The sequence below is a fragment of the Brachionichthys hirsutus genome, chromosome 2, assembly GCF_040956055.1.
Source record: "Brachionichthys hirsutus isolate HB-005 chromosome 2, CSIRO-AGI_Bhir_v1, whole genome shotgun sequence".
Lineage (NCBI taxonomy): Eukaryota > Metazoa > Chordata > Actinopteri > Lophiiformes > Brachionichthyidae > Brachionichthys > Brachionichthys hirsutus.
Window position 1 is genome coordinate 2,720,544 of NC_090898.1, and position 24,877 is coordinate 2,745,420.

General features: G+C 41.2%; 1 protein-coding gene across 1 annotated transcript in view; it reads right to left on the bottom strand.

Moving 5' to 3' along the window:
* The window catches only part of LOC137905801 (plexin-A1-like), a 174,330-nt gene that overhangs the window by 13,595 nt on the left and 135,858 nt on the right, over positions 1-24,877 (bottom strand). The window contains exons 13-22 of the mRNA XM_068750066.1: positions 23,597-23,717; positions 23,163-23,299; positions 20,795-20,962; positions 18,991-19,084; positions 16,515-16,751; positions 12,524-12,667; positions 10,627-10,861; positions 7,481-7,629; positions 2,475-2,572; positions 1,853-2,011 (exon numbers count right to left, since the gene is read on the bottom strand). Of these exons, the coding sequence (XP_068606167.1) occupies positions 1,853-2,011; positions 2,475-2,572; positions 7,481-7,629; positions 10,627-10,861; positions 12,524-12,667; positions 16,515-16,751; positions 18,991-19,084; positions 20,795-20,962; positions 23,163-23,299; positions 23,597-23,717 (1,542 nt within the window). The remainder of the gene's footprint in view (positions 1-1,852; positions 2,012-2,474; positions 2,573-7,480; positions 7,630-10,626; positions 10,862-12,523; positions 12,668-16,514; positions 16,752-18,990; positions 19,085-20,794; positions 20,963-23,162; positions 23,300-23,596; positions 23,718-24,877) is intronic.

Below are 24,877 nucleotides of genomic sequence, written 5' to 3' on the forward strand. Positions count from 1 at the left end.
ATATATATGGAAAGCTGATATATATTGACCCAACGCTATTCATATACACACTTATTGAATGATCGCTGACATTATCACGGCGCTGCTTATTTATGGCATGCCGTTCAGGAACTTATTATATATATATATCAAAAGTGCTGGAATATATATATGAAAAGTCTGAGAATATGGACCGAACTCTGGAATATATATATGAAAAGTCTGAGAATATGGACCGAACTATGAAAACTCTGAGAATATGGACCAAACTCTGGAATATATATACGAAAAGTCTGAGAATATGGACCGAACTCCGGAATATATATTTTGATATATATATTCGGATATTTTCAAATATATATTCAGACATTTTCATATATATATTCTGACATTTTCATATATATATTCAGACTTTTTCATATATATATTCAGACTTTTTTCGGTGCACGGGAATATATATACGAAAGCCGCGGTGCAGTGGTTATGGTTCCGCACCCACACCCAAGTTGCGCCTGTTCGGTTCCCGGTCGGGCATCCAGATCGATCTTGTGTCATAGATGGAGTCAGCTCGGAATCTAGTGCCGGCAATCCTCAATGCGGAGATAATGAACGCCCTGAAACAAACCCGCAAGGGCTTTTTTGAAACGCTCCTCTTAGACAGGATGTTTGACTGTATTTGTAGTGTAATGCATGCTGTGGGTGTCCGTCTGACGCGCGACAAGTCACGTGATGGGGTCGGGGCTGCCTGCCCCGGAACATGCATCGCGCCGTATAAAGCCAGAACGGCGCTATGCATGTTCCGGGGCAGGCAGCTTCGACCCCATCACGTGACTTGTCAAGTGCCGTATCAGGCCAGAACAGTTTGGCCAGCGAGGGGGCGTGACGAACAGCTGTCGGCACGCCAGCCGTCACGTGACTTGTCGCGCGTCAGACGGACACCCACAGCATGCATCACACTACAAATACAGTCAAACATCCTGTCTAAGAGGAGCGTTTCAAAAAAGCCCTTGCGGGTTTGTTTCAGGGCGTTCATTATCTCCGCATTGAGGATTGCCGGCACTAGATTCCGAGCTGACTCCATTTATGACACAAGATCGATCTGGCTGCCCGACCGGGAACCGAACAGGCGCAACTTGGGTGTGGGTGCGGAACCATAACCACTACACCGCGGCTTTCGTATATATATTCCCGTGCACCGAAAAAAGTCTGATTATATATATGAAAAAGTCTGAATATATATATGAAAAAGTCTGAATATATATATGAAAAAGTCTGAATATATATATGAAAATGTCAGAATATATATATGAAAATGTCTGAATATATATTTGAAAATATCCGAATATATATATCAAAATATATATTCCGGAGTTCGGTCCATATTCTCAGACTTTTCGTATATATATTCCAGAGTTTGGTCCATATTCTCAGAGTTTTCATAGTTCGGTCCATATTCTCAGACTTTTCATATATATATTCCAGAGTTCGGTCCATATTCTCAGAGTTTTCATAGTTCGGTCCATATTCTCAGACTTTTCATATATATATTCCAGCACTTTTGATATATATATATAATAAGTTCCTGAACGGCATGCCATACTTATTTTATATATATATATATATACACATCACTTGTTTGCACGTGCACAAATGTGCCTTCTTCCAAACCATGCATTAATCATTTGGCCCCGAAAACATTTTAAAGTGTTTTTTTTATAGTGATTCTCAGAATATTTTAGTTGTGTAAAATTTACTGGTCTAAATTATGCTCCAAATGATTAAAGAGCCACAGTGTTTAATTCACCCCACAAATAAGTTCCACAAATCCTAGATAACAGTATTCATTGACCCCACATCTGTCCACATTCCTAACCTCCTGAGCAGCAGCTTGGGATGGTTTTTGCTCTCCAGGTTTCTGTCTATCAGGTCGGAAAGGAGCTGTTTCAGGACGCCGGTTGCATACTCCATTTCCCCCTGCAGGGCCGTCATGATCAGAGAGGCGACATTGCCTCTGTCTCTCATTGAAAATGACCTGCAAATATTGAATATCCAACATAAATATCCTCAGCTTTTGCTGAGTGCACATCTGACGCTATTCCTCTAAAATGCACAAACACTAAGAACCACTCAGTGATATACCAATGCCCATTTGATCTTTGTGATAAGTAGATCAATACACAACTTGTCTTTACAGTCATATTATGGTTGGTAGAGTTTTTATTCCAGTTATTAATTTATCTCTCCTGTTTTGAAGTTAGTCTGAAGTATTGAAAAGTGATTATTAACTAGGATTATTCTTATGTAGAACATAAGAATAACGGAACCCTGTTCCAATTGCTGGAACTATCAAATGCATGAACGTTTAAGTTGAAAGATAATGCATGCACTAAACTTAATTAATGCATTATTCAGTTTAGTTATCTGCTTATTTTACTTGCAGAACTCCGTTTCAGAAAGAAAAAAAAATAAGGAAATTAATAAAGAAAGGCAGATACCTTTGCGCCTCCAGGGTTCGTATGAACGTCAACAGGAAATGCTTCTTTATCAGCAGCTGGCCAAACAACGTCAGCGCCTTCTCAACGTTTGCCTGGACCTGCAGACAGAAGCAGAGAAGGAATGATTATAAAAACACTGCAGTCTTCAGTCCAGAGAGAAGACAGCCGATATGACCCTTGTCATTCAATCAAAAATGTGTTCTATTCTTTGTTACTTTATTTATATCAATTGGACATTACTCGAATGAAAAAGGGTTATTGTTGCAACGACATGAAGACACCCAAGCATATCATCTGGAGGCTACGTGTCGCTAGCGTACTGTGATAAAATATTAAATAATGAGATCAGAGTTTTCAGAAATGAAGACATCCTGTGTAAAATTATAAATACACACTCACATATCCAATCTTTATTTAGGGAGTTTAAATGAAAATATATACATAACGTTTTTGAGCAAAAGCCATCACTCAGAAAATATCTTAAAATGTGTCTTCTTTCAACCTTGTTTTTCATTTCCCGACTCAGTCGGTGACTTCCCACAAGAAATCATTTGCATGCACTTTCTAGTTAGACTCACTGGCAATTTAAGATTCTGTTACCCTGTGATTTCAAAACATGTCATTGCAACCCAACTCATCTCGCAAGTATTTCAGCGTGAAAGCTCAAATTCCACAAACTGAAACTGACTTAAACCCTAGAGCAACGCATGCAATGAATCTATGACTCACTGACCGGTGACAGATTCTGAACACGTCTGCAAACCCTTGTTTTTTCTTTCTCCACCATGCATGAACCGAGATTGTCAATCATTTCCATCGCATTCATTATTTGAGTCGGGCAGGTGTTTTATTATTATTATTTTTTTTTAAACGACCAGATTTTCTGCTTCAAAACATAGAGATCAAACACCCTGGATTAAAAGTCATGCCGTTTTGAATTTTTGAAAGAATAAAAATGTGAACATGAAGGACAGAATCAATTATTGAGGGCCACAAATTCAACAAATGTGCATGTTATGGTGCGTAGAAATTGGTGTAATAATTGTTTAATAGTGATTGAAATTAGGTGATTACCTAATATAAGGTTAAGTGGTTACATTTACATTCAGTTTAATCATCGGTCCTGACCAACTATTGTGAACTCTGGGGAAGGTCTGGTGAAGAAATGTTTGAACCAGGTTGATATGAAGTCAAATACTGGATCAGACCAGGATGACAAATTCAGCACGAGGCGTCACATTGGAGTCGCACTGGAGTCGCACTGGAATTACACTGGAGTCAGCAGCTGCCACTGTCGTGCCCATAAGTGGGAGTGTAGCTTCATCACAGTCATTAAAGTGTGCATGGGAAACTTTCAGCTCATCAGTTTTTCACCTACAATAAAAGCCTTAGAGAATAACAGAACTAAAATGCTACACGAGACGGTTGTTTATCTGAAGGTTGTATTAGCTGCATACTGCAAAACAAGTCCTTGTAACGTTGTTATAATGATGTAATAACATGCTACATAAAGCAAGAGAGAATGACATGCACCAACTGCACTACACGGCTGTAAACAGTGCTAGACTAACTTAGCGTCATGCTCTCTTACTGGCACCTAACATAATTTTAAATGGACTGAACTTTCTACACCTTCACGGTGCTAAACGTGCTTTACAAAGCCTCACATTCACACTCCAGTAGGCAACTGCTACCATGAACGGTGCTGCCAGGCCCACTGGGAGCAATTTGGGGTTCAGTGTCTTGCCCAAGGACACTTTGACATTTGGAGAGTCAGAGCCGGGATTCAAACCACTGACCTATCGACCGCCCGCTCTAACTGAGCCACAGCCGCCCAAGTTTACGTTTGCTTAAACTTGACCTGTAATCAAAAGACCAAGACCCAGCCAATGCCCTAACTGAATCTCACAACAATAATCCTCTGCTACTGGGAACTCTCGCTCAGTTCAAAGACTTTTCAGAGTGGCCGGAACCAGCATGAGAGATCCTCCTATTGATCAGAAAGGGAAAGGAAGGAGGGTCAATTACGTCATAGCAGGATTGTGTGCATATGTATGTGTGTGTGTGTGAGAGAGAGCGAGCTGGTGTTTATTTATTTATTTTATTTATTCATTTATTTGATAGGGACAGTGTACATGAATGAACATCTATACAGACGCATCTAATAGACGTAAATATGCCGGATTTTAGCAAAAATGCAAATTTACATCCGCAGTCCCTCGGCAGGTTACGGAAAACAGGGCGCAGTACAGTAAATTACTAAAAGGTTTAGAGCTAGCGGTTACAGGCTGTTCCAGATCTTACTGGCCTTTACAGAAAGAGCATTTTGTCCGAAGGCTGTATTTCTGAGTGGGACCTCACAGTCCCCTCTAGAGGAGGTCCTGGTCCTGGAACCGCTGTGAGCCCAGCCAATATTTTCTGTCAGAAGTCCACCCTGCTAGTTCCGCTGGCTGGCACCTGTCACTACTCATCAAGAACACGCTAAAGCCCCCGAAGACGCGTCGCTGTCTCCCCTGTCTCTTCCTTGCTCTGTCTTCCTCACCGCTCTAATTCTCTCCCTCGCCCTCACCGTTTCACATCGTTGGTCTGACTCCCATTTGAATTTTTCCTGCATGCACAAAGATGCACATCATTTCCTTTCCTTTCTCCCTCACTATCTTTGCTGTCATTCTTGTGTACCCCATTGTAACATCTATTGGTTTTCTCTTTGGTCGTGCCATAATAAAGTGTCTAGACCTGTCTCTAATGTGCTAAATGAGATTCTCAGGCCTCTGGGGAGGTGTGTGTGTGTGATGGTGGGGGGGGGGGGGGGGGTGAACAGAGGAAGCCTTATTAAAAGAGGACAAGAAAGGAAGGCAGATGGAGATGCATGCTCATGTTGCACGGGCGATTTCTTTACTGAATTTCAAGGAGACTGGAAAAGGTATTTCAAGACTAGAGTTGTATGTGTGTGTGTAAAACACATGCTGTGTGTTTGAGAGGAGTGTCTCTGTGTAGTGTGGCTGTCTACCTTTGCTGGGAGAGCAATAAAGCAAGTAGCATTGGTTTACACAGGCCATTGAATTACAACAGAAACCCCTGTGGGAAATACAGAGGGAAGGAAACTCACACAGAGCTATAAAATCTGCCCCATCGCTTCACCTTTCTGTCTGCCCAACACCTCAAATTACAGGTGGACCCCACAGCCAGCACTTTATATCATAGGGCATCTTCCCTCCAGCACTTAGTTTTATTGTCCACAAATGTCAAAAAGTGATGATTTTATGCTTTAATCTCCCCAAGGCTGACCAGTTGATCAAAGTGAGCAAAGAGGAAGTGGAATCTGAAGGATCCCCCCCCCCCCCCATTTTTTGTCCACCTACGTTGTACATATTACGTGTCTTTTTAATTTATTGTTATTTTGCATCTGTGGAGTAATTTATTTTTATTTTATTGGTATTGTTAAATGTCAATGATTTATGTACGAAGGACTTTCAACGGAAACAAGACCGCAAGGGCTTTTTTGAAATGCTCCTCTTAGACAGGATGTTTGACTGTACTTGTCCTGTAATACATACTACTGTTTGACTGTACTCGTACTGCTCTAACATTCTATCTAATATTCATCATCATCAAAGATCCGAACCCCGGTTGGGCATATGAAAGGGGATTTAGCATCATTGCCTGTCTCAAATAAAATGTTTAATGAAGAATAGATTAGTGTCTCATCTCGGAAAGAAAATGACTGACTAATGGTTGAATGTGTTTAATTGTTTTGACAATTCTAAAGCTAGGTAGGCTCTGCGGCTCAGGAATTAGAGATCAACACGGAGCCGTACACATTTTGTCATCGGATATTTACGAGATACTGTAATTAATTTTTTGATCTGTGAGAAACACAAGCAGCATATTTCCAATAGAATAAAATATGAACAAAGGTTTACGGGGAAGCAAGTACTTTGGGAGTCAAGTAAGCAATATCTGTGGAATCTCCACTATTCATTCTTGGCAAAAAAAAAAGAAGAAGAGATGAATCACTACAAATTAATCAAAAAATACAGCAAGTTTTCTTCTTCTTTTTCTGGGAGTATAAATCTACTCCCTGGATTGGAATGATTAACTAAAGATGTAAAAACAAATTATTCGCCCCACACCAAAAGGTCAGAACTCCAATCAAGGCCAATGGAGCTCCAGCGGATTCTACATCTTAATGATCCCGCTGATCAAACGCTGCTCGCTGGCAGTTTGTGTTGATGTACCAGTAATTCAACTTCCCTCTGTCTCCGCGATAAAACACCTTTATGAATTGAGTATATTTCTATTCAGCTGTGCTTGGCAAGATGGCTCCATGTACTGGTTTAATTAATAACGTAACAGCAATGTATAATGCAGGTAGCAGTCCTCCTAACCCTGAATCTCGTCACTCCCAGTCGGCTCTTATCTTTCTGCGAGCTTTCCCTTCATTTTTGCTATCATTAAAAACATGATTTCTCCTCTTGTACCTTTTTCTATGGCATTTCTTTTCAATCACTCTGAAAGCAATCCTCATTTAAAGCTCTACCAGAGAATATGGCGAGTGTTTGTCCCATGAGATCAAACTAATGATGATACTCAGCCTCTTGAAAAGTCGTTTTTATTTTTTTCAGAAAAGCTGGAATATATTAACACAAAGTAATAGGCTCTGTGCTTGCTTTAAGGTGAAACATGCCCTGAGTTCCTCTCCTCACATCTTAGACTTACGGAGAGGCTTTCCTTTGATTAAAGTCTGTCATGGGATAATGGCTTCAAAGGTATAAAGCAGTAAAGCCAGAAGGACAGTTCTCGATTTGTCATTAAAATTCAACTTTCAAAATATCTCAAAAGGCTTCTTTGAATGTGAGAATCACAGAGCTGAACTACTGGAAGTTACGACCATCTACTGATGTCTGTCAGAGGGGAAAAGCTTGGTTCCTGGTTTTGCAAGATTATGTATTACTATTATTAATTAATATTGCTTCATTTTCAAGCTTGGTTGGTGGCGTACTGACACGTACCTCCATCTCCTTGAGGACAGGGTGGTCCTCAATGCCTGGGAAGAGGACCCTCATCGCATAAGTTCGATAGTCCAGGAAGGGAATCCCAGCTCCATCCAGCTCCTGGGTCAATTCGTGGATGTCTGTCTGAAGCTCAGCAAATGCTGCAATACAAATGTAAATGGCCCAACAGAGAAGGTGACTATTGTTTTTGAAAAGTCATCTATTTTCTGCCGTCAGAGCATGAGAATGACATCCAAAGAGCGGACAGCGAAGGGGAAGACATGGGGCAAACCAACACTAGAAGACCCAAGCCTCGTTACACAAGACTTAAATATTATATATCCATTAGGTTCATAGACCTGTAGCACCGCATTATGTAATAACGCTGTAATATGTGCAAATGTAAAACATTTTCTCATCATTATGCAATAACACAGAATTTTGTAATAACTTGTTATACATGGTCCACTGGTTATTACAAAAGGCAGATGATGAACTTTGTTTTATGAAGAAAATGTAATAATTTGATGCATTTGTCATATTCAGGCGTTCAGAGTTTACGGTTTTATCTTGTTTAATAATTTTATTAAGATTTTTTAATTGTTACAGTACAATAGTTTTAAAAACTCAGTCTAATTTATTTGAAATATCACTCAAATGGGTCACTTTTATTTATTTATACAAATTATATTGTTTGCATTTGTTTAAATAAAAGCATTTTAAGTACATTTTTTCTGCATTTTTTGTACCGAAAATAAACCGAACCGAGCACCTCAAGAAACTGAACCGAAATTACATTTTAGCGTGTCGTTACACCTGTTCAGTCCAGTGTTTGATTTAATGTCAAACAATTGCGAACTTTTTTACACCAGGTCACCCCTACTGTTGGATTCAAATTTAAAGACCAATGACGTAATATGTCCTGTTTCCTACAATAAATAACATCGTTATCCACAGTTAAAAGACTGTGTGTCCTCTTGCAAAATGAAAAGCTCTGGATTTTTCACTTGAAATGTGTGCAGGACATTTTTGCTGACCATAGTATCTCTTTAATAATTGAGATATATTATGTTCCCAGTCAAAAGTAATCGGTATTCTGAATAGAGCCAACAGCGTAGTGGCCATAAATAAGCAAACATCCATCCTAATACCATCCAATAAAATGGTGCGCCTGATATTTGAAATACAATGACTAATTATTTTAAAACTGAAATTCTCTGTTTGACTTGTTTATGTAGCAAATATATATGAAAAAGAGCTTTTACTGGACATTCTAAATGCTGACTGGGACAAGCAATGCCTTGTCTATGAATTTGTATTTTGTTTGCTTTCATACGGTTACACGGTTGTGTGAAACAGATTTGTGCTCCCTCCCCTAAAGTTAAAAATAAATTGCATTTACCAGTCAGCTGTTGCCATTTCTAATGGGTTAGCAAGTATCCATGCCTAATTGGGATAAGGGTGTACAGCGCAATGTCGTTTCTCACTAATGTTCTCTGTCTCTTCCCTCAATAGCAGACTTTACACACACACACACACACACACACACACACACACACACACACACACGGTGGTCTGCCCGCTTTATCCGTTCCTCTGCCCAAACACAGTCTCTTCCCTCTGGGGCAGCTGGGAGTACAGCCGGCAGGGGGTATTTTTGAGTAGCGGGGGGGGGTGGGAATTTCGGTTCAACAGAAACTGAGTTGTCTTTTTTTTTTCTAGTTGTGACAATACATTAAATAAAGATGCATTGCAAGAAGCTAACAAGACATTGCGTACAAATATTGGGCATTTATCTCAGTAAACATACCCTGCAGAAACCACGTTGTTGCAATGGCAGCAGTGTCCATGTCCACTTTGTTGGGAATTTAATTTGCAGTTTGAATCACTGAGTTTTCGAAAGCGTCCTTTTCATCATAGTGGAGCAGGATAGTGCTGGGCTGTTGCTAAACTGGGCTGAGAGGCACTAGAGTCAAATTTTTACGCCTATGGAGCCTATGGTATGGCTTCAGAAACTGGTTTTGTCTTCAGAACCCTTTGTTACTTTGCTTTGCATGACGGTTGTACCAGAGTGCAGAATATCACTGTGTTGTTTTCATGTACGCTACCGCCGGTCCCCGCTCAACAGCGGCGTTACATTCCAAAGACCCTGTTGCTAATCGATTTTGTTGTTTAATGAAACCTCATTGACCAACAACTTGCCCGACATTTTGTGAGGTCAAATTTGTATTTTTTTTGCATACATATAGGCCATTTATACTGTATAACAGTGACGTGCGGTCAGCGTAGGCAATGCCTCGCATGCCATCATGAGAAGTAAAATCACTGAATCTGCGTATTTCCTGTTCAAATACAAGCAGAAGATACGAGGTGGGGCCGCACCTCAGATTGCACAATCCCACAAACACTGTATTGAGGGCGTGCTGTTGGTGCGTGCCAGTCGCTGTCTCTATGTATGTCACCAATGTGATGTTTGTGACGTTTTTGTTGGCCTCCTGATCCTGACTTGTCTTTAGTGCTGCAAAGTTTTGGCACCAGTTTGTCAGTTTTCATTGGCCACTGAATCTCAAATTGCCTTGGGACTGCTTTGGGGAAAAGAGGAATAACTAGCCACGTATCTACCTGTTGACAGGATGGCTATGCTTATAAGTTTCCCCTTTTGGAATACAAATTTCAAAAGCTATCTTTGAACATCGTTCAGCCAACACAACACTTTATGAAGTTATGTAAATACTCTTCAATGGCAGAGTCAATGTTACTGCTAGGGACCGATATTTGAACTGTTTTTTTTTATGAAAGTAGTCAGTACTATCCATATTTATTCCATTCAGGAATTCTATGTAAAGTTAGCATGGTGATTGATGCATGGATGGGAAACCTGCATCGTGTAAAATGGGATGGTAGAGAAAATGCAGATCAGACTGCAAATGGGGAAAAAGGAAATTAATATTTGAAAGAATTAGGATCTTTTGCAAAATGTACTCATTTTAAAACCTAATTTCTTTTAACATTTTAGTTAACATTCAAGTATTTTCTTTGCTGTATGATGTTGAGACAGCCGTACACTTTTTGAAGTTCTTCCCTTTTTGATGATTCGATGAAAGCTTCATTTATTTAGAGCAACTCTGTGGTTTATGCTTATTGGCTTTACTGCTTACCTTCTTTGCATTCTAGAGCCACTCTTGACTCCAAGTTGTCCATCTGGAGCTGTAGGCGTTTTAAGGTCCGGTCTGCATCCCTGGACTTCCTCTTATAGGCGATGAGAACGCCAATGATGACCAACAGAAGTAGCCCGCCACCCCCTCCAATACCAACAATGGCAGGGAGCGTCAGCAGGCTGTCTGAGTAGATGTGAAGAGTACCAGGGGAGTACTCAAACCCACCGGCACGGATCTGAACACACACACACACACATGACTTTCAATATGTCAACCAGTGAAAAGAGAAATTTATTATTTAGAAAGTTGGTTCAACTGTATTCATAAAGTGAAATCGTTAGTGTTTGACAGGTGAGCTTCACTGAAGAGGAAAGTGCGACTTCGTTCGACTCCGCGCTTCTCGCGGATGACGGAGCGTCTCACCCGATCTCTCAGGGAGAGCCCGGCCAGCCTACGGAGGAAGCTCATGTCAGCCGTTTGTACCCACGTTCCTACCCGCACCACAGGTGAGGGTAGGAACGCAAGGAAAAGCAATCAAGCAATCAAACAAAGTAATCACCATCTCCTCGAATCATAACTCTCACAAGTCCCTCCAGAACTTCTCCTCCTCCTTTAACTCACCTCCTACCTGTGGAGTATAAGAACTTCTCCTTCTCCTCTAACTCACCTCCTACCTGTGGAGCGTAAGAACTTCTCCTTCTCCTCTAACTCACCTCCTACCTGTGGAGCGTAAGAACTTCTTCTCCTCTAACTCACCTCCTACCTGTGGAGCGTAAGAACTTCTCCTTCTCCTCTAACTCACCTCCTACCTGTGGAGCGTAAGAACTTCTCCTTCTCCTCTAACTCACCTCCTACCTGTGGAGCGCACCCACTAACAATATTCAACATGACACCCTCAATCTCCAGCTTCAAACTCATCAGTCTGTCCGACACTCGATTCACCTCTAGAACACTCTGCACAAACTCTTCCTTCAAGATAACCTCTAACCCCTCCTCCATTCTTCTTTCTATCTCCTCGGTTATCAAACAACTAGAGTCCTGCTCCTACGCTTCTAGCCTTGCTTCCTTTCCACCTGGTCTCCTGGACACGGAACACATCAACCTTTCTCCTCATCATCATGTCCATCGGCTCTCTAGCTTTTCCTCTCATCATCCCAACATTCAAAGTCCCTTCTCTCAAAACTAAACTCTTCCATTCCTTCTTTTCTCACTGTTGATTCATCCGTCTTCCTCCTCTTCTTCATCTCTGTCTTTGAAGCACAATAATCCAATTTCCAGCAGCGTCCCGCGGGTTAACAACGCTGCTGGCGGTTGTTGTTAATCGGGCCTCGACCGATCGGGTATTTCTTTCTTATTTAAATAGATTTGCATAATTTCTTGTAGCAAGATTTTACGCCAGATGGCATTCCTGACTCAACTCTCCAGGCTTGAGACGGGCACAAGGAAGAAACTGTCAATGGTATGTTAGCTCCAGCTAACCACACTACCCGTACTACCCATGAGGCTGCATTGCCTCTGTCAGAGGAAGTGGCACCAAAAAAAAGATGTAAATGCATTTTCATTGATGTAACTGTTCTCAGTGACATTTGTGGGTTCAGATTTTTAGATGTGTTTACATGTTTTTATACTCATACGAATGATTTAATGGGTTTGGATGGATGCACAAAGCAGAACAGGTCCTTTTTATAAATATCTTTTTGAATAAATTCTGAAAAATGAGCCAATTGTTGTTTAAAGGATACGTAAAAACAATTGAAAAAGAAAATGGACGACTAAGCCGATCATACAAAACAAGTTAAATTTGAAATGAGCTACTGCTGCATGAACGGAACAGGCAGATGAAAACATTCAGATAAACAGAAAAGAAAAGGCAGAGGTGGCAGAATTATAATCTGACCGTGACTTTGTGTTGTCCGGTGAGGTTGGGCCATTCACACAGCAGCTGGCTCTCAGACAGGGTGAGGATGCAGGGAGTTTCTCCGATCAGCACCGTGTAGTTGAGGCGGCTGTTACCTGGAGTTGCTGGGATCAGGTTGTGACCCTGAATGCAGAGAGAGAGACATGGTGTGAAGAGAGAAGATCAGCTCAATCCCAAAACATGATGAAATTGAAGGAAAGAGGTTTTTTATTAAAGGTCCCATATTATACCCTTTTTCCACAAGTTAAATAAAATCAATCAATAATTATTTATTATTTGTGGAGTAGTTACATTTATTTTACATTAAGTGACATTATATTTAGTTACATTTTTTTTACTGTGTTATGGTTCAGTTCAGAGCTTTATTGTCCCTCAAGGGGAAATTTGGTTTGCAGCAGAGGTCAACAACAATGTTAACACAAAGTACAGAGTACAAAGTACAGGACGACTTGGAACATGAATCAAAAACAGTAAAAACAGCCTTAAAAAAGATATATTTGTCCTATCTCTCGGATGGAGGCCCTAATACATTTGGCCTTTGGAGGGCAAACATAATGCTAATGTGGCGCTTGGAGAAAATTAGTTTGACACCCCTGCTCTATAGTGAGAGAGGAAAGGGGATGCAGACAAAGACAGAGCCGGCAATGGCGTGAGACAGACGGAATGAGTAAGAGAGAAGCGATAGCTGCCTTGTTTCCCTCTGGCTAACAGTGGGATACAGAGACAGACTTCATTTTCCAATACCATCGTCTCCGCAGGCCGCAAACCAGCGCGGTTCTTCAGCCCTGTAAACATGCATTCCATCTCTCTCTGTCTCTCTCTCTCACACACACAAACACGATGCTCTTGCCACACGTACAGACTACAGGAGACAACCGTCATGCGGTTACACAATCTCATACCAAACACGCACAAAAGTATTCACAAATCCCCAAGACGAGATCAATGTTTTTCTTCTTGCTAGCCCACCTCAGTAAAAACAAACACAAATCTTTGGATGAGAAATTAATTTGCATGGCAAGCTCTGAGACCTCATGCCTGTAAAATGTGACCTTCCATCCAATAAACACACACAAACACCATTTCAAAAAATATATACCGTATTTTCCGGATTATAAGTCGCGGTTTTTTTCATACTTTGGTCGGGGGTGCGACTTATAAATCGGAGCGACTTATATATGCTTTTTTTACAAAATCTGTGAGCGCAGAGACAGTAGCCTACACATTTCTATAACAGGTGTTACAGGGAACTCTGTGACCCGTCAGAATCTGTCGCGGTTTCTGGAGGTTCATAGTTATCTGTCACACCTGTTATCTAAAAACACCAATTAGAAGGGCTGATTGAAAATGTCGCCAAAAAGAAAGTCATATTCCGCGGCTTACAAGCTTCAGATAGTGAAATATGGAGCCGAAAACGGCAATCGAGCAGCAGAAAGAAAGTTTGGAGTGAGCGAAAAACTTGTAAGGGACTGGCGAAAAGCGGAGGTTACGCTTACTGAAATGAAGAAAACAAAGAAAGCTAATCGCGGGCGACAAGCTAGGTGGCCACAGTTGGAGGAACGAGTTCACGCATGGGTGCTTGAACAACGTGCTTCTGGGAGAGGTTTGTCAACGGTGCAGTTGCGTCTCCGCGCCCAAGTGGTTGCCAGGGAGGTGAATATAAACGGCTTTGCGGGAGGACCTTCTTGGTGTTACCGCTTCATGCAGCGCAAACGCCTCTCTATCAGAGCTAGGACGACACTGTCCCAAAAACTGCCAGCGGACTTCCAAGCCAAGGTTGACAGTTTCCGCTCGTTCATTGAAAAGCATGTAAGTGATCACAACGTGACACCGGATCATATTATTAACATGGACGAGGTCCCCCTCACTTTTGACATCCCCATGGGCCGAAGTGTTGCAGAGAAAGGGCAAAAAAGTGTGAATATCGTTACAACTGGTCATGAGAGATCACACTTCACAGTGGTGCTGGCATGTTGTGGAGACGGATCAAAACTGCCACCGATGGTCATTTTCAAACGAAAAACCATGCCAAAAATCCAATCCTCCTCAGTTGAAATTGCCGTGAACGAGAAAGGGTGGATTGATCAAGAAATGATGAACATGTGGCTTACAAAGTGCTATAATAAGCGACCGGATGGCTTCTTTAGAGCACGCAAAGCTCTGCTTGTGATGGATAGCATGAGAGCGCACATCACACCACAGTTAAAAAATAAATTAAAAGTTCTCAACTCCATACCTGCCATCATCCCTGGAGGCTTAACCAAAATACTCCAGCCACTTGATATCTCCGTGAATAGGAGCTTTAAGTCAGTTTTGCGTAACCTGTGGGAGCAGTGGATGACGGATGGAGAGCACAGCTTCACGGCAACCGGGAGAATGCGCCATGCAACTTTCCTGGAAGTCATTGAATGGATCGACAAAGCATGGGCTTCAGTGACAACCGCAACCATCCTGTCGGGATTCAGAAAGGCTGGAATAATTGGAACTGCAACTGACGACGAGTCTGATGTAAGCGACGTAGAAGAGGAAGCGGCGTCTTGTCTACCTGCCGAGTTGGGGGAGTTGTTCAAAAGTGACACCGAGGATGAAGATTTCCTTGGATTTCGTGATTCGGAATAAAACCTGATATTTTGGTAAACGTGTTAGCATGTTCTTTGTGCTATATGTTGTTTGGTGTTGGATTTTATCAAATAAATTTTCCCCAAAAATGCGACTTATCCTCCAGTGCGACCTATATATGGTTTTTTCTTCTTAATTATGCATTTTTTGGCTGGTGCGACCTACAATCCGGAGCGACGTATAATCCAAAAAATACGGTATATGCATTTTTGTCCGTCTTATTTATCAGTGCTTCCAATGGGAAGCGAGTTCCACCAACGAGCCGAACAAGAGATTTGGCAATTACCAGGAGGCTCTTTGCTTATGAATTATCATTAAAGAAATAAAATATGAAGGTTGAGCTGCTTTCAATCTCTTCAAGGAAAGAAGCACTATGTGATAATATAGAAGAGGCAAAGAGTGGCAGAAGATGCAATGCAAATGTTTATTTGGTACTGATATTATACTGAGATTGTACTGGTATTAGGTATACTGTCCTCTTGTGCAAAGTGTAAACTTGCATTAATAATAAAGTAAAACGCCTGAAGACTACACATTAGTCCCATATTGCCAGCAGGTAGCATATGCAAGCCATTTCCAGCCATTGATCTGTCTGGCTCTGTCCGTTACTTGAGTTTCAGCCTCAGTAAAAACACATATATATTCTCTTATATCAATCTTTGCCTTGGTATTTATTGAATGGGTTATTTTTATGGGCTAACACTCTGACACTTTCTCACAGCTCAGAAATTGGCAATTAATCCCACACGCATATGTCCAATTACTATAAATGGGAATGGAAACCAATATAATCTAAATCTTCTGGACTGGTGGGCTTGTGTGGATCCACCCCACCCATCGAGCACTTGAAAATCAATTACGCAAAGTGAAAGGACTGTTATTTAACAGGGCTCCAGGCCACAGAGGAAGGAGGCTGTCAAATAACAGTGTTAGCTGTGGAATCTGAAATTGCCCTTGGAAAGTGTGAACATTTGCTTGCAGGTTTCACGTATTTTTCGCTTTCTTGTGTAAAAACAATGTTTAATGAAAGTGTCCCTCTGTAGACATTTATTAACAGAAGATAGGTTCAATATGTTCAAGACTCTTGCAGTCAACCGAAAATAATCTCGCACTACCCAGACAGGGCGGCAGTGGGACTCAGTGGGTTGGGATTCAGAAAGTCACCGGTTCAAGTCCCGGCCCAGACGACAATACGGAGGAGGAGCCAGTCTTTCTCCAGGATACTGCCTACGGAATAACGGTTCTACATTTGTGAAACCTAAATTATAATCTAGCCTGGAACAACTGGAAAGATATTTGGAGAGCTGCAATAAACAGAGATGTGCATGCGTGACGCGTCCTTCTCTCTAACCTTCAGTATTAGTGGTGATGAGGGTTTGAGCTCCAGTATTCCAGACAGACTCAGCGGTTCAAACACAGGGTCAGGGTAGTAGCTGAAGGTCTCATTCAACACCACCAGAGCATCCACGTTGTCCATGTAGAACCCAATCTCCTCTGGGCCGGTGCCGGTCTCAGAGAAACCCAGCTCTGAGTCAGCCACTGATGGAGCCAGGCACACCATGACTGAGTTGTTGTATACAGTACAGCTCTGACAAAGTAAACAAGGACAAGAGACAGAAATTAGTGCTGGCGTGTGACAAAGGGCACTTTACTTTGAAAGAGGAAGGAAGGAGAAAAGCCTTTGTTGTATGACACCACACTGAATACAGAGCTAAATGCTGCCAATTAAAATCTGTTCTGTTGGAAATAGAAGATAATTTATGAAACAAGTAGCCACTCCCTTTCAAATACTGGAGGCTGTGATGTTATTTTGACAAGATAGCTTAAATAACCCCTCCCCTTTAAAACCAATGCCCTGTGAAACTGTAAAGCTGATTTATTTGATCCTTTTTTCTTGCATGCAAATTATAAGACTATGGAAAATATGCTTTACTGGTGTAGACGAGTACAGTGATCAATTATATGACTTCATCTCCTTTGAGCCCACACACTCCTGTTGGTGCAACTATGTTAATAACCAGAGGAAGAAAATATATACAATGAAGAAGCAGAATTCTTATCTGATTAGATAACTTAAAAATTCACTGTCACTCATCTCTTTCCACTGAGATGAATTACCTATCTCAAACAAGTCTCTGCAAGATGCTGAAGTTAATAAGAAATGTTTGCTGTAAGTTATAATAATGTATTGAAAAAATATTTTATATACTATACTTTAGAAAATGGCTGCCAGTTAGGTATTTCTTCATTAAATGAGCAACAGCTTTAAAAATACATCAGAATTGTTGGTTAAGTGTAACACTTAAAGGGCTGTGTGGGATATATTGTGTTTGTTGTTTACTTCAATTAACATTTATGTGGAGAATTAAGTGCTTTACTATTGCATTTTCTTCCATCTGACAACTAAAGAACTTAAACTCAAAGTATTACTACTACTGTTCTTTCGGCTTGTCCTGTGAGGGTTCGCCACAGTAAATCAACCTTCTCCACTTCACCCTGTCCTTTGCATCGTCCTCCCCAACACCAGCCACTCTCATGTCCTCCCTCACTACGTCCATGTCTCTTCTCCTGGGTCGACCTCTAGCCCTGTTTCCTGGCAGTTCCATCCTCAGCATCCTTCTACCGATATAGTCCCTGTCTCTCCTCTGGACATGTCCAAACCATCAAAGTCTGGTCTCTCTGACCTTGTCTCCAAAACGTCTAACCTTCACTGTCCCTCTTATGTCTCATTTCTAATCCTATCCAACCTGGTCACTCCCAGCATCTTCATCTCCGCCCCTTCTAGCTCCGCCTCCTGTCTTTTCCTCAGAGCCACTGTCTCTAAGCCGTCCATCATGGCTGCCCTCACCACTGTCTTGTAGGCCTTTCCTGAAGAATTTAAATTAGCTATTGAATTGATTTAATGCTTCAGTTACTCATGTTTAGATAATGGAATTATTCTGTCATATTCATTGCTAAAATCATGGTCTGTCTCTCACTCCATCACACACACACACACACACACACACACACACACACACTGTTTGTTGGTGACACAAACACTTATGTCATGTGGTGACATTTAAAAAGAGGCCTGAGGTAACAGCGGAAGTGTGAAGCAGCTGTGGAGAGAGAAGATGTGAGCGACACATGGCGACAGACTGTCTGACACCTTCAGAAGCTCTATCGAAGTACCCTTAGAATGTACTCGGGTGTGGAAGGATGCATTTGTAAATATTTGTCTGTTCATTTATGGGCTGCATAAGTGTGAACAGTGAACAACGCACACAATATACGAGTCGACCATAACACAATGCTGACAATTGAAGTCTGTGTGAATAACACTGATTACCTCTTTATCATGGCACCTGTCAGTGGGTGGGATATGCCGGACAGCAAGTAGAATGAGATATTTTATTCCATAGTTGACGTGTTGGAAGCAGGAAAAGTTGGCAAGTGGGACTACTTGAGTGACTGACATGGGCCAAATGTGCACGGCTAAACAACTAAGTCAGTGTCAAAACAGGTCTTTTAGGTATTCCTTGTCTGTAGTGGTTAGTACATGGCACAGAAAATATACTGTAGCAAAAATAGATAACATTTTTACGTTAGTTCAGATGTAAAAGTGTCAGAACAGAATACATTGCAGTCGGCATATCCCTGGTTTATAGAGATTAACACTTACAATCGGTATGTGTACGAGAACTGGACCCCAGAGGAATGGAATGTTAGAGGAAACAAAAACAAGTTTAAGGTGTTAACGCGGCCTAAAGTTCTCCTGCTTACATCTTGGTCCCAAATACTAAAGCACCCATTCAGAGATCTACTTCAGTAACATAAGTACTCACATGCAAGGATTCTGCCTGGCCATATTTGGCCCTGATCTTTGGTTCTCGGACGGTTGCGAGGTTGGTCCCACTCACTGTCAGCAGAGTCCCACCACTGCAGGGTGAAAAACAAAGAGGGAGAAGAAGAAGGCCTTCATTAAGCAGTCAAGACATTCGCCAAAGCAAATGAACTTCTGTCTGAGTCTTGATTTAAGAAAAGTTCCCTGAAAAGTTGCCATTTTACTCCCCGCGTGAGTTTCGCTTCATTCCTCACAGCAGCTGTTGACATCTCGCCGGCCGGAGTCATGCACAAGGCTCAGCGTGTGCTAGCGTAACAGATTTTATGTGTGGATTGGACTTTCCCTGATTCTCTTGTTATTGTGCTTCAGAATCAGAATCAGAATCAGAAGTGGTTTATTGCCATTGTCAGTGAGGGTTCACAGACTAGGAACGTTGCTCGGTGAAGTCGTGCTACATCTAACATTAAGGACAAAATACAAAGACCATACAGGTACAGACATCAACAGCAGCCGGAGTGGTTACACAGATGTGTACTAGCAGTGTACTGGAGACTTTAACAAGGGGAATCTGAGCCAGGAACGACAACGACAAATACAGGCAACTTTTCCTGCGGTGGGGCATTTGATAACAATTTAGATTATTGCTAAACTACTGTAAGCAGCGCCTATCAAGATGTGCTCCGCCATGTCAGTCCATCTCATCCCTGCATACAGAAAGAGACTGAAGCTTGCAACTGCTGCACCTCCAGCCATCAGTCCGTTAAACTGATCAAGTTGGGCCCTCAATGGTGACGAGGAGGAAGGTGGACCGGCTGGTCTCCTGGTATAGCAACAACAACCTGGAGCTGAACGGCCAGAAGACAGTGGCGATGATCTTGAACTTCAGGAAAACTATTATTGTGATCATTTTAGGATTTATCACAATACACAATATATATCTCTATATCCTGATTTCTCCTCTAAATCACGTATATATATTAACACTTTGACGCATAAATTGACACAAGTATAATGATTGAAGCAGACCCTTCTGTTGGATTGGAAATTTGTATGCAAAAAGTGGGAAAAAATCACAATCAAGTTAAATTCAGTGAACCTTTTATTTCAAATCGGGCTGCTGCACTCACAAGCTTTTTAAAACATGAAAATGAATAATGTCATGGTTGTCATTTGCGTGTATTTCCTGGTTTCTTTGACGTTTTATGTGGTGGAGGAGGAGACGAGGACATGTGGAGTTTGAGACATTCTTCGTTTTGTGGATGGGATTTCAGGTTTGCGGTTCCGATACCTTTGGTTGCTACTGGCTACGGTTTAGCGGCATACTTTGCAGATAACCGTACTTTGTTCTACGTCTTCCTGGCGAAACTCGAACCACTTCCAGATGACAGAGCCCGTCCTGTCATTCTTTGGAAGCAAGTCCTCGGTCTCCATCTCTCAACGAACACCTTATTAACTGGAATAACCCGCAATATATCGAGTATATTCGATATATCGCCCAGCTCTACTACCATCTCTCCACTCCACATTACCACTACCTCTACTACCCGGAGGAGTAGTAGAGGGAGAGTAGAGAGAATATCTTACCTCCACCAAAAAGGCTTATAAAAGCTGTCATCAAGCTGCTCCAACCACTTTAATAATGCTTCCTCTAATTTGTACTGCTAATGTTTTTATTAGTGGCTGGTAAGTTGCCCAAACGGAATGAGCCATGCGTGTTTGACTAAAAGCCCTGGTTGGACTAAAATCAGGCACTCAATACTGAGAGATGAATAAAATCATGTAATAAGAAAATTAGAGTAGTTTACCTGGCAATACTCCATTCAGGCTCAATCTTCAGCACAGTGGGGTCGTCAGTGTAGTTAAACTTGACCTCTGGGTTTATGAGCTCTGCATCGTCTAGGTCAACCAACACTGACACGCTGCCCGGTGCTATTCCAGCTGGTGTGATGCATACAATCTCACCGGCATTCCTCCTGGATGGCGACACAAAGAACAGCTGTAAGATGATCTCACACCAGTGTGTTAAACAGATAGGGTGCCCCAAATCATTGTCCACTCAGACAAAGACTATCTGTGACACAATGTTCATTTAACAAGATACTGAGGTTCTGCTTTCTTGCAGGAATGTATAATTAAAACAAGAGATGCATCCAAGAAACTAGAGAGAATTAAAGTGGATGTATTTTGGATTAATGAACAGTTTGCACATCAACAACAGAAAAACAGAGAGGCTCTTAACATCACACAAAGAAGCTGTCTTGCACGGCATGATCACTCCAAAGTGGAGTGAGAATAAACAAGATACATTGATTAGTTTCTTCTGCCAAGTTTGTCCTTAAATAGTGAGAACCATGCTGAAGTGTTGACATTCTGAAAGTGTAATGTATTTGGTCCGTGCCTGGATTCGTAGTCACGTGATGACGTAGGCATGTTAGCTTGTTGTGTGCGCCGATGTAACATGTAGTTCCGTGACCGGCTGCGCCTCATTAAAAGAAAGGTTTGTTCCTGAATCCGCCTCCTCCTTCCGACCATCCGTAGAGGTGAAAGACAGAACAGAAAGTCTTGCTCAGTGCGCTTGTGTCCAGACAGGGAAGCCAATTAGTCTGATTCATGTAACACCATAACCAGTAATTGCATTAGATAATTCCAATTGTGACCAACACAGTTCAGCCAGCTGTACCTGCTGGATTTCTGGATTGATTGCAAGAGCTTTAGAATACAATAGTATGGATCACTTTACTTGGAGTGACCTTTGCACTGAGTGTGGACAAAGTGCTTGCTCTTGTGGGTCAAGTTGGGTTCTGTCTTTCCTGGCAGGTCTTTCCCTGCTACACCTGCAAATTACCTTCCGTTGCTGGCACTATAGAAATGAAATTTAATTTAATTTTATAATCTGAAATACCAATACCAATATTGTATTTACACCACTGGAAGCATGTCCCACAGTGTTTATAAAATTTAAAAAAAGAAAGGTGAAAGGAGGAAGATGATGGAACAAAAACACAGAGGAGTGGATTTGTGTTTTCTGATATTTATACCTGCCATTATTGGTGCACTTTCAATGATTAATGCTACCTATCACAAACGTAGTCTCTGTATCCACACTTGCATGTCAGAAGTGTCGATGTATTTAGCACAGCTGAGTGGTGGTGTGTGAAGACAAGGCAATGCATGTCTTTTTGTGTGTGTGTGTGTGTGTGTGTGTGTGTGTGTGTAACACTACACATTCTACTGTACTTCTGCTATGGCGATTGCACAGAAAGTGCTGTGATAAAGAAAAATAGAAAAACATATCCACTCTCAAAAATGTCTTGGTTTGTATCCATAGCAACTCCATTGACAAAGGACACAGAACCTAGCGGCCCTCACAGGATTCAGCAATCACATTCACACAACTAGAAAAGCACTCCGAGAGTGCAGACCTCCGCCGAGCAGCTCATTCTCCTCGTAATTAGATTTACACCGTCCACATGGTGATCTGGATCATCACCAAAAGGTTCTAAATTGTTCTTGGTATCTTTATACACCAACCATGAAAAGTAAAAGTGAATTGGACTTGATGTGCATTTTTTACAGATTTTTGAATCCATAAATGGGGTTTTCAATGTTAAAATGTAATATTTTTTTCCTAACGTCATTCTGGATCCAATCTGGATGAAAACATTGGTCAATAATGAACTGCAATATTATGAAACACAGTTCTAAGTTGCATTGAATGCAATGTTAGAACTAATGTAGCCGGTCAGGTTATTCCAATTTTTCCCAGTGACTGGAACTTTTTGTTTGTCTCATTTGCAACACCAGCAAGAAACTTCAGTTTATGAGAGCTTGTTTCTTTTTCAGATGTCTATTTTTATTTATTGTTCTATTGTTCCAACCGATCTTTGTTTGCTGTTTTATCTGCTGCTGCACATTTTATCTTGAATAAAAGTTCACATTTACTGGTCTACTGCTGTGTGCTTTTTGGGGTCCATGTTCATTAGTATACATATAGTATAGTGCTATAATACAGAATAGATTAAATGTATGTGACCTTCAGTCATTTGAAAACATTTTTTGTTTGTTTTTAGAAATGTGTGTATTTTTATATAAATATTATTCTCAGCTGCTTGTTCCACTTTCCTCTCAGGAATGATTGCTTTTCAGATTGAGACGATTTAGATAGTTTCTTACTTCTGGAAGTAGCAAGGCAGAGGTCCAACGCTAACTGACACATAACTGCCTGCGTTTAGGTTGCTCCCCTCGATGGTGATCCGGGTGCCGCCAGAAATGGGCCCCTGAGATGGTTGGATACGGCGGAAGTATGGTGTCTGGAGAAAAGAGCAGTTGTTGACAAAACAGTACATTATATCAGCTGAACTATGACAGTTTAGATCGTATAGCTATAGGAAATAGCGACATGCAAAGAGACAGCAATACGATCTCACTGCATAGCATGCCAGCACAGTTAGCCGAGTGATTGCGCAATCCAGGGTGAGGCACAGCTGGCTGGCAATGCTACGTTATCTCCTGCTAACGGGACTACCCGTACTACCCATGATGCTGCACTAAAAAAAATATATATATATAGGGGAGATATTCCTTCAAAGCTGCCCTCTGATCCTTACCACAAAGGTGAATGGCCTGGGCGACAGGGCTCTGTAGTCGTTGACACAGTCCTGCACACACACCTCCACCTGAGCTTCCCGGACCCTGTAGCTGGTGGCATCGTTCAGCAGACACACTATTCTGTGGATGAAACGAGAAAATCAGTGGAGAAGAGATTGATTTCGACTTTAACATTTTTATTAGAAATGGGTATTAGAAAGATTACTGTATAGAAAAATTGACACTGAGTTAAGAAAACAACACTGTCATCAAACCATAATACTGTAGAATGATATATGTAGGGCTGGGGTCTTTGTAACATCCAACATGTGACAATAAAAGCCATCCCCTAAAGATTACATGTCCCTCTATTTTCCACAAATAACTAAAGCATCACTATAAAACACATCATCTATTTGATCTTATTCCTTTATATTGCATTTGAAATATATAATGGAGATGATGTTCAATCCTCAAAGTTACCTTAAAATAATATTTTCAAGGAAAAGAGATACAAATATTTTACTAAAATATGTATGTTTAAAAGTTGTCAAACCAATAATATAGTTTGGCAGATATGTTCCATACAAAAGAAATGATGACGGAGGGATCAACGGAAATATATCCCATCATCATTTTGTCGGGGGATACAAATTAAGTAAAAATGCTTGTCGGATTAGTTCAGTGAAAAATTTTAGAAAAAACTGGAACAGCAACTGCTTGAAACCTTGCATATAAATAATAATAACAATGGGATCAATATACATCACAAAATATAAAAATGTGAAAAAATAATTTGTGATTTTTTTCAACAACATTTCTACAAAATTTTCAACAAAAATTACAGAAAAGTAAAAAACAGATATTGTTATACATAGAACCCAATAGAACAGGCCAGTCCAAATGTTTCAGCTGGGAAAATGCATGTCCAACATGTCTGCAGTTGTGCTGCTATATTAGGAATAATGTGTGATATAACTCATGTATCTGTAATATTTGAATGGAGATGCCCTCTGTCTCCACATGCATCATTTCCCAACTAACTGTACTCCAGAGAGATTGTTTGATCTGCACATCCTCAATTCCTCAACTCTGTAGGACCCTGCAGAGGAGTAACTGTCAGGTTGGAGGGATGAGAAAGATAAATGAAGGACCATACGTCGGGAGTAATGGAGGGAAACAACAGATGGAATTTGCAGACAAGCATATAAAAAACAGCTGATGTTAGCTCCTCAGCTGCTGCATGCAGCTGCATTGACACACACACACACACACACACATATTGATAAGACAGGCTGGTT